Source organism: Rhagoletis pomonella, unplaced genomic scaffold (genome assembly GCF_013731165.1).
Source record: "Rhagoletis pomonella isolate Grant_MI unplaced genomic scaffold, Rhpom_1.0 Rhpom_scaffold_01838, whole genome shotgun sequence".
In the NCBI taxonomy this organism is placed as follows: domain Eukaryota; kingdom Metazoa; phylum Arthropoda; class Insecta; order Diptera; family Tephritidae; genus Rhagoletis; species Rhagoletis pomonella.
Window position 1 is genome coordinate 4,023 of NW_023460392.1, and position 10,865 is coordinate 14,887.

Here is a 10,865-nt window from a genome sequence, read left to right on the forward strand (position 1 = left end):
ATGTGTAGGAGGCGGCCAAATTTCCGTTTCAACGTGTACATGTGGATTTTGCTGGACCTGTCATGGGGAAATACTTCTTTCTCCTAATTGACGCGTATACTAAGTGGCCAGAAGTTTATACTATACCAAACATTACTACGGCTATAACTATTGATAAATGCCGCGAAATATTTTCAAGATTTGGAATTCCTGAAGTTTTAGTAAGCGATAACGGATCGCAATTTACATCCGAAGAATTTCGTCTCTTCATGGAAAAGAATGGCATAATACACAAACGAAGTGCACCGTATCATCCCTCGAACGGGCAAGTGGAACGGAATGTCCAGACATTAAAAAACAAATTGAAGACAGTAAGTTGCAATCATTCCGACATCGATAAAGTAGTATGCAACATTCTACTAAATTATCGTCGAACTCCACACGCAACAACGGGCGAATCACCAGCGTCGTTAATGTTCAATCGCCAAATTCGTTCTCGTTTAGACATAATGCTACCAACAACGCTTTTACCAGAAAATCCGAAATGCGAAATGAATTCAAAGCTACGTAGACTACAAGTAGATGACCAAGTGTCAGTTCGAGATTATACAAGCACAGAAAAATATCAGTTTGGCATTGTCATTGAAGTGCTGGGGAAGTTGCATTATAACGTTAAACTAGACGACGGTCGCATTTGGAAACGACATATCAATCAGATTCATAAAATCGGCTCTATTAAACCAACTTGGGAAGACCAAATGAAGTACGACTACGGCGACCCTGGACCCGTAACACACACGCATACGCAAACACCACAACAGCTCACCACAATTCCGGCACAAGACGAAGAACAAAATATAACAAACGCGACACCAATCGTTACTGGACCTGCTCCGATTCCGGAACGTAGACCACAAAGACAAATAATGCCGCGCAAAATGTTAACGTACGATGAAGAGTTCAATCAAGTACCAAACTGAAATAATAATACAAAAAAAAAAAAAAAATTATACATATATATATATGTACATAGTAGAACAATAATTTTCTAATATGTACACAAACATGTAAAATTAATTTGATTTTAAATATCGAACTATGTAAAAGAGTAGAGATTAGCTTCCCGTAAAATTTGAATTCGCCCAGTAAATATCCATATAGATAAACATGTATATTTAAGCAATATGTACAAAGTATCGTTATACCATTAGAAGGCAATTCAAATTGAGAGGGGAAAACTGTTATATACGTTGTGCGTGAATACGCACTGTTATATACTTTGTATGTGAACATGCTCCTATACTAATTACTACTTTGGTAAACGCACTCATGTACGATTACTATGGAAGGGAACGCACCCATGTAGATATACATACACATAATCATAAGTTCTGCTGAATCGAGAAAAGAAAGAAAAGAAATATAAAACGTGTTTTTACCAAAAACACAATAAAAGTATTCAATATTATGCGCCGAAACACGTCCACCAACACTCGTTGCTAACGAAGGAATGGACTAATCGCTTTCAAAAAAGTTGGTCGCCAGCCAACATTCCCGTTCAACTTTTTTTCCGTGCAACCCTGTGTGGGTTTGTTCCCTTACGCGCAGATTTGCATTTAAACATGATTTTGGTCGAAAAGTACAGCAACACAACTTTAAATACACAAAACCATTTCTTTTCAAGTGTGATTATTAAAAAATGAATAAAATTGACATAATAAAGTTTTTGGAGTGCTACGAGCAGCACCCATGTTTGTGGGATCCCCGGAACAAGCTGTACAGAAACCACTCGTTTCGGACAGCTGCACTAAATGCGATGATTTCAGAATTGCAGCTGCATCTTTTTATTAGTGAGCTGAAAACAAAAATAAAAAGTGTGCGAACCATGTACTCTAGGGAGGCAGCCAAAATAGCGTCCTCGAAGAAGAGTGGTGCTGGTACCGATGACGTGTACATACCGAAGGTGTCTTGGTTTCAGGTGGCGGAACGGTTTTTAAAACCTGTAGGCGAAGGAAGGGCCACGGAAACCAACATGGTAACGGTTTTTTGTATTTTAATAAAATCTAAAAACTAAAGTTGGTTTTTCAATACAACATTTTAATGTGAAAAAATATATAGTATTTGTACATAAAAAAAAAAATTGTTCAAGGGACCATTTTTTCCTGCCAAGCAACTGCTCCAGAGCCGACAAAGTAATTTGCGAACTTGTCGCGCAGCTCCTTTGCATTTTTGGTGTAGTTATTCGAACAAAGTTGCGTGTTCACTTCTAGTAAGGCACCTGATGGAATGCGCCTCCAACTTCCTTGGCGAATTGTTCCAGTGGTTGTGTCTTCTTCATCGACTAAACCAGCTGCACTCATATTACTTGTTCGAAGCCAGTTATGAAGAACGCATGCCGTTTTTATAATGGAGTCCGTTTTATCTAGTGACACCGATATGGGCTTTCGAAATATCCTGAAGCGAGACGCCATTATGCCAACGCGTTTTCCACAATACGCCTAGCTCGCGACAGTCTATAATGAAAAATTTTCTCCTTGCGAGAAAGTGCGTCATGCCTGGAATAAGGCTTCAAAATTCTGGTTGTTAAAGGGAAGGCATCATCGCCAATAAAAACGCCTTTATTTGGTAAACCCAACTCATCTTCTTGAAGCGCTTTACAAAATTTAGATTTTTTAAAAATGCTTGCATCATTCATACGGCCATTTGTACAGACATCTATGTACAAAAAGCGGTAATGTGCATCGACGATGGCAAATAACGCAACGCTGTAAGTGCCTTTGTAGTTGTAAAAATCCGATGATCCATGCGGTGGATTCTCAATCACTACGTGCTTCCCGTCGAGAGCGCCGCAACAGAAGGGGAACTGCCAGTTATTTTTAAAATCTTGTTGTACTTTTGACCATTGTTCTATTGTACTAGGAACCTTAAATTAAAACATTATATTATATTTAAATTTTTAATTTTTTTATTGTAGGTGGAGAGCAGAGAAAGTGAGGCAGGATTTTTTGATGATCACCCATCAGGATCACAAGTGAGAAGGCCTAAAAAGGTCACACCTGTTAAGTCCAAATCGCAGGATATGGAGCCCATTTTGCAAGCGGTAAATAAATTGGAGAACATATCTCACTCCAAAATGCCTGATGAGTTTGAGGTATTTGGAAGCCATATAGCAAATCAGTCCACAAATATATTAAGTTATTATTTTTTACATAAAGCATAGACCTTTGTCTACAAGTGTGAGTAAAATCTTTTTGATTCGGGTACGCGTTTGGGCCCAGCAAACAGAAATCGTTGTACAAGTAACTAACCCGTACCCGTAGATTTACCTGGATATATTCTTCCAAAACTTCATATATCGCATCCAGAACGTCCTTCAGTAGCACACATATAGAGCTCCTGGATACCCTAAAAGCCTCAAAGAGGCTCAAATAATTGTCGACTGTAGCCAAGAACTTTAAGGCCATTAACAATTTAATTCTTGGCGTTAGAGCCTCACGCATAATAGTATCCTGCTTTTGAATTAGTGGGGCCACTTTTTCCAATAAAAAGTCAAATTGTTGAGTTGTCATGCGTAAGCATAATTTGAAAAAATTCGCATCTTCGTGCTCCAATTCCCTATACAAATTGCCAGATGCACTTAGGGCTTCACGGCGGCCGATCCATTTGCGTTTCTTTCTTTTGCATTTTCTTTTTAGGTCCGTAAGCAACTCTTTTATTATTGCTGCGCTCACTATTTCTATGCCAATTTGCAAAATTTCGCGATTTAAATTCATCTCAAAAATCAAAACAAACAATTTGCGTTCAACTAAAATCGCCTCATGTAAATAGGGATGGCAACTTTCACAGGCGATTAGTTGAATCAAAAGTTGAACGAAAGTAGGCAGCCGACCAACTTCATTGGAAGCGATTAGTTGAAAGCCCGTTTACACCAGGCGATTGTTGCATTCAACTAAAAATCGCCTCATGTAAATTCCCTATAATTCCGCCATATTGACTGCCTTACGTGAAACAGTGTTAAACTATGTTCACATATCAATATTATCTTAAACAAAGCTCGTTTTTTAATCACCCCGTTTACACAGGCAAATCTCAGATTATTAGCCGTCAAATTTGTTGTGCTTTTTATTCTCACATCTCAAGGAAAAGTTATGTTTCTTCTCTGTGCCACCGTGATCACGTTTTTCTGCTATAATAAGCAATATAAATATATTTCAACTTAACATTTTATTAAAAATACCTTTACAAACCTCTTCTACTTGCTAGCGAACATTTTTGTTTACTTTTACATTTGGCATTTCTCCTCTCTTTCGCAAAAACAATCGATAAAACTAGGATGGACACCGAAAAGTTATCGGTTAAATCTGAGATTATTTTATAATTACAGATTAACAAGGGACGAATTTTATATGGCTAATCTCTTGTTAAAATTACAGATTAGGGTGTTAAGCTCGAAAATGCGGATAATCTACTTATATGTGAACCTAGTATTACTTCTTTAACTATTCTTTGCCCATTAATATAGTAGAATGTTTTTTATTTTTTCTCAGTATACACACTTTGTTTTCTTAAAAAGGTATTTTATCTTATTTTATTTCATTTCATAACGAATATACTATAAAAGAGCAAATTTTGTCATGGAGAAAATGTGAAATTTTATATTTTCCCCCCATATGGGGATTCATTTCTTCCCGTTTTTCTTCTCACTCCACTGAGCTAAGGCAGTGTCAAATTGAGCTGTCACAACTGATACCACCTTGTATTATGGCATCATGAACCCAACCCAACAATATACACGCACATGGACATAACCGCACCCCCACCAACACTGCGTCGCCGACAACTCCTAGTCCCTCCAAGAATCTGCACGGTGTGCCAGTCCAGAATATACCGTAACCAGGGTTACCGCTGGAAAACTTTCTTTCCTACCAAGAACTAGTTCAAAAACCTACAAAAATGGCTTCTTTCCTACCATTTCTTTTAATCAAGAAAACAGCGTTTACAGCGCTAAAGACATTTATTTTTGCTGGTTATTATACTTTAAACTAGATTTCCAGGTAAAAAAAGGTCAGAATAATAGCTTTTATGTATATAAATACCAGGGATGTTGCGAATATTCACATCATTTTACCCATTCGCATTCGACGTTGGCATTCACATTAAATGATACGAATGTTTTGCGAATGCCAATGTGTACATGAGCAGAAAGTCCACTTTAATATTATTTAAATGGCTCTGTGTGTCTAACCAGGGTGCGGACAATAACCGGCTTTTAGCTTCAGGCGCTAAACGATTAAGTAGTACATCAAGCAACATCGAACGGCCTTCAACAAGTACTGCTGAAAGTCTTATAAGCAACCTAGAAATAATTTTAGATTCCTCCAGCGAAAGCGAAGGCTCGGATTTAGAATCTGGAGACATTAAAAATTGTAAAATTAATGGGTCGATTACGGAATGCAACCGAACTTCAGTTGGGTGGCCAGTGGCTCAAATGGAATTACTAATGTGACCAACCCTACTTCTTTCGGAAGTACAGTACTTCTTTTTTCGCTCTTGTACTTCGTACTTCGAAGTACAGTCAAATCGTTATCACACTTTTTGGCGCATGATATAAATGTTTTTGCGTCAAACAGTCCTGTCCTTTTCCGATCTTCTGGACGATAATCGCTTGGTCTGTCGCCGGGGACCAATGGCATCATACGTGCGCAGCTGCGAAGGGTTCTGAAGGTGTCGTGCTATTGGTTGGATCCTATTTATGCGAACTGCGTGAAGACCGGGTACATTCCAAAGCTTGGAAGGTAGTCAGTGTTGCGTGTATCTCGAAGACGGGAAAAGGCTCTCATGTTTCCCCTAGGGATTTTAGTCTCTTCGTTTTTGCTAAACACGCTTTTACTAAAAACACTAGAGAGACTGATATACCTGTACATAAGAAACGCGATTCCTCGTGACTGTTTTTCAAGAGCTCAATATGCTTATTGCATGATAAGGTCGGTAAATATGACCCAGCACAAGATTATGCAGTAGATGCCTTCTTCGATATCGAGGGGGCCTTCAACAATGTAATTACAGAGGCAATAGTCTAGTATATTCATAATCTTGGGGTGGAAACCAACCTAATAAGGCTTATATACAGCTTACTTGGTGACAGAACTGTCCCGGCGGAGTTGGGGAGCGTCTGCACTCAGTACGGAGTCAATAGGAGCACTCCACAAGGTTGTGTTCTCTCTCTCTTGCTCTGGATTGCGGTTGTAAATGACTTTCTAGAGGAACTGGAAAAAGTGGGCTGTCGGGTGATCGCCTATGTAGATGATGTGGAACTTTTGGTTAAGGGACGATTTCTATATATTATATTCTATATAATCAAGGAACTAGGTTTGTGATTAACGGCGGCTATCGTGGAAGCCGTGAGGAAAGAGTGGGAAAGGTGTTGGTTGCCTTGTACTGCTGTAGGGGAGCTATCGGTAAAAGGTCTCGTCCAATTAATTCATAAGCTCTGGGAAACCAGATTTAAGCCTATGTTGTTTCAAGGAGCTCTTGTCTCGTGGAACTCACTAGAGAAGGCTTCAATTGTAAAACAGGAATTAGGAACATTATGAACCACACCTACACTGACGCTTAAAATACATATGTTGAACACGGCGCCTGCGGATATTGCCAGATAGAATTGTCGCAGCTCGAACTGCTGTTAGGATAAGGGAAACCGGGTCATTTTGTGACATAAAAAAGAAAAAGAAGACGTTTCTCTGCTGCAGGAAATGTTTTTAAATCACGTTATCTCTCAAGGGCTAATGATGGGGGTTCTGACAGGCCATTGCGCGATTAGTATTCATGCGCTGAGAGTAGGAATTTCAACTGATCCTTTTGTATCAGTCCTCAAGAGGAAGATGAAGTTTGATCATCTCCACACTTTCTTTTACATTGTCCAACCTTCGCGAAGCTAAGTTGGAAGCATTTTGGCTCGCACTTCTAAACAAACACTGAGCTCGCAGGGATCAAAATTAGCCGCATTCGAAATTCCCTAATCGGCTCGCTTCGTTAACTTAACCCAACCTAAGCTGTACTTCTTTGCGCTAAGAAATAGTTGGTCTCATTAGGTATTACAGATGGCAACTGGCAACTGAAAGCTGGTAACCGAGTTGCTATATTGGCAACTGCATTTTTTTTTTGTTTGCCGCCGAAAATTTTGATTGAGATAATTTATTTCTTTTTTCAACTGTTTCTTCAGCTTATTTGCAAGTCCTAGTTGCTGGTTCTTCAAAATTTTAATACCATCAACTGTATAGAACTTAACTATAGTTGCTATTCATAATATACATTTTCATATCAGTGGCGTTGCCCATCGGCAACCCAACTGCGGTTGACCTGTCATCCATAATCGCCCCATAAAGTTCGATTGTAGGTCTATCTTAAAGAAAAACGAATCCATCTCGGTGAAAATCCTCTCGATTGGTGGAAAACTAAACTAAAATAAGACAAATTGACAGATCTGGCCCGCAAATATTTGAGCACTCCACCCTCCAGCGTTCCAAGTGAACAATTCTTCAGTGCAGTCGGCCTTATATACTAGCCTATAAGAAATGGCCTCATGGCAGACATGGGCGTAGTGCACTAATCTTTGAGTGCACTATGCTTTTAACTACCACTACTATAGCGATAGTGGAGCTGGGTTTTTTTTATGAACATTATTTCTGGTGGTAGTGCACAATGCTTTCCACTCCAAGGAACGGTTCCAGATGATTCACTATTTGCAGGTTTTACAGTATTTGAAAGAACAGCTGTTTTCTTATTAATGCCTTATGGAAGGTGGTCACCTGGAACGGCTTCCTGTAAAAACCTGCAAATCGGGAAGCATCTGGAACGCAACTATTGTTTCTTTTTTTAGTTTCACTGTAAGTTAAATAAAAAAGATTTCTGTGCAAAATACTGTGTCGGAGTTATATGCACAAGAAATGTTATATACCTTTTATGAAAGAGGGACTTTTGTTCGCTTCTCCGGCAACACAGAAGGAGAAGTCTACTGTGTAAGGGTTAGAATTGCTAAGCGCGACCGAAAGCCGCTTGCGCAGAAAGCGGTTCTGCTCTTCTTTTCCGGCAATACAGAAAGGAGAATTCTGCGTTGTGAGGGTTACAATCCCTAAGCACGGCCGAAGACAGCCTACGCAGAAAGGAGGTCAGCTCCTCTTTTCCGGCAACACAGAAAGGAGAATCCTGCGTAATAAGGGTTACAATCCCTAAGCGCGGCCGAAAGCCGCCTACCCATAAAGCAGTTCGGCTCCTCTTTTCGGCAACCCAGAAAGTAGGATCCGTGATACGAGATTTTTATATATTAGATAAAATAAATATACAAAGTTTTTTTTTTTAATTTTGTATTTAGTTTGACATGCAAACCGATAGTTTTTCACAAAATTTCCTTGCGTTTACCCCTAGGTACAAATGTACCTATGCCGATCACTATCATACTATTTTTTTTGCAAACACTTCCAGATACCATTCCGTCCCCTTTATTTGACTCAAATTTCAGAAATGGGTTAAAAATACATCAATAAAGGATTACAGGAACGGTGAAGCTGTTGATTGGTCTCTTGAGCTTGCAGGCGGGCTTGAAAAATCGGCATAGATACATTTGTACCTAATTATTTATAGGAATTAATTGGCCAGCAAAAAGCTTAAAACGCCATATAAAATTATAAATTAATTTCAATGTCCTTTAAAAAATTAGGGATTGATTTATATGCTTTGCCATTGGTATTTTGATGAAATTTAATTATTGATGAAGTATTTTTGAGTATTGGGTATTAATCCATGCATTTGTTTTTAAGAAATTTTCACCCCTATTGCGAGTGTCGACTAGTAGTAGATAAACGCCTGTTAGTGGATTATCGATTATCCGTGGTATTTTCAAAGTCGTTTTCTCGTTCAATAAGTGCGTGTTAAGTCTAGGTTCAGACGGAGAAACTTTTGTCGCGGCAGCTCGTTACTTGTGGGAGAGGGGGAGACGAGGAAGGGGGAAGGGCACCGAGTTGCCACTGCTTGGCCAACACGCTTTGTCCTCTCGTTCGTCTGAGTAATTCTAGGTGGCCGTTCACAGATGACAACAACAATTGTATACAAAACAATTTCTCTGTGTGAACGCGAAGGGCAACACCAAGAGAGAAATTGCCGAAAATGTACAACAAAAGTTTCTCTGTGTGAACCTAGTCTAATCCCGTACTCGGTTCTCTGTCTATTGAGAGGACAAAAAAGAGAGTAAATACGGTTATCTCTCCGTCAGAAGTTACCAGTTTTAGTCCGAGAATTTTTTGCTGGTAAACTCTGGTAAATGTGTCAAACGATCAGCTGTAGTGTGTTTGGCAACCAAATTGTAAACAAACGAAAAGTGCACTCTGCTAATTCATGTTGAAAAGTATTTAATTACTTGTTTAGGTGGATTCTATTGAATTTGAAAGTATTTTTGGTTATTTACATGTGTGAGCTTAGTGTGTTTACATACAAAATAAGCAAAAATTTACAACCAAAATTTGGAGGTTATGTTGAAGTTGACGAAAGCTACAATTTTTTACTAGAAAGCGATCCCGTCCTTTTCAATGTTACTCTCTCGCTCTGAGCGAATTTTTATTTTTTGACAGTTGCTTCATTTGACCTTTAATCATGGTATAATAATAACAAGGTGTTGTCAGTAACTTAACCTCACTTTTTCGGCAGGTTTATTCCGGTCACGCATTTTAAAGTACTAGAAAAGGTACTAATTATTTACTACTTTTAATCCGTTGGTGCATACTACTTCAAATTAAATGTGGAAAAATGTATAATTACAGGTTTATAAGCCTGAATATACAGTTTGGACATATATTGTAACTTTAAAAAAGTAAAAGCCGTAAAATAAGGCAATTTCCCATTAGACTGTAAATGATATTCTAAATAGATTAAAACACATAAATATCGATAATATAAGCGAATTCCTAATTTAACCATGCAACCACTCTATTCTAGTGTATCAGTAGTTCATTTGCCTCAATATTATGACAACGCAGCAAAAGTTATTTAATATAAAAAATCGCCTTTCCATACTATTTTTGTGAAAGTTTTTCTCCATTGATAACCACGATATCTTTTATTTTTCTACTTTTTGAGTACAAAAATTATACAAATCCAGCAATTTTAAATATTAATATTGTTCTGAAAACACCAAGTTCTTTAAAAATTGCGATAAAACGAAATACTAAAATGGAGTATTTTAGATACTATTTCCCAACGAATAGTAGTATAAAAATTAAGATCGGCAGCACTGAAAATAAGCATGCCGATCTTGTCAAAATCACAACAAACACGTCGCTACTGACAACACCGAATTTTTATTCCTTGACAGTTTTCTAGTCCGAGTCAGAGGAATACGGGATTGCACCTATTGCTTCATTTGACCTTTAATAACTTTTGTAGTTGTTGTTTCTGCCAAAGAAAAGTATACCGTTATACTCAGCTCAATCATTTCTATCGATCCCAATTGTGGTCTTTGCACCACAGCTAATTTATTGAAATCTCAAAAAAAAAAAATCGATCCCAATTTTTTTATTTGAGAATCGGAGCTATTCTGCATTTGTTCCCCTTTTCTGTTGGCAAGGGTACCTATGTAAAATGTCCCGTGCAGGTGAAGGGCTTGTTCGAGGCATGTAATAAAAGCGAGAATACTGCAGCAGTGATGAAAATTTACATCACCGCTGCAAGTGCCCAACTGATAAAACGTTGTTAGAAATTCACAACGAACGTGATACTTTAATGATTCGCGCAATACTGCGGTTATGATTGCAACTCGAACAAGCCCGAATATTCAGCCTTTTTCAAGCGGAAAAACGCAAGTGAAAATGTGATTTTTGGCAATTTTTCTAAAGGGT

General features: G+C 38.3%; 1 protein-coding gene across 1 annotated transcript; it reads right to left on the reverse strand.

Moving 5' to 3' along the window:
- Positions 1-2,067: 2,067 nt before the first annotated feature.
- On the reverse strand, positions 2,068-3,815 carry LOC118752783. Its single transcript, XM_036487652.1, has 2 exons — positions 3,306-3,815; positions 2,068-2,902 (listed from the first exon to the last, which is right to left on the reverse strand). The coding sequence occupies exons 1-2, from the start codon at positions 3,750-3,752 to the stop codon at positions 2,450-2,452; spliced, it is 900 nt and encodes a 299-aa protein (XP_036343545.1). The 5' UTR covers positions 3,753-3,815; the 3' UTR covers positions 2,068-2,449.
- Between the last annotated feature and the right edge of the window lie 7,050 nt (positions 3,816-10,865).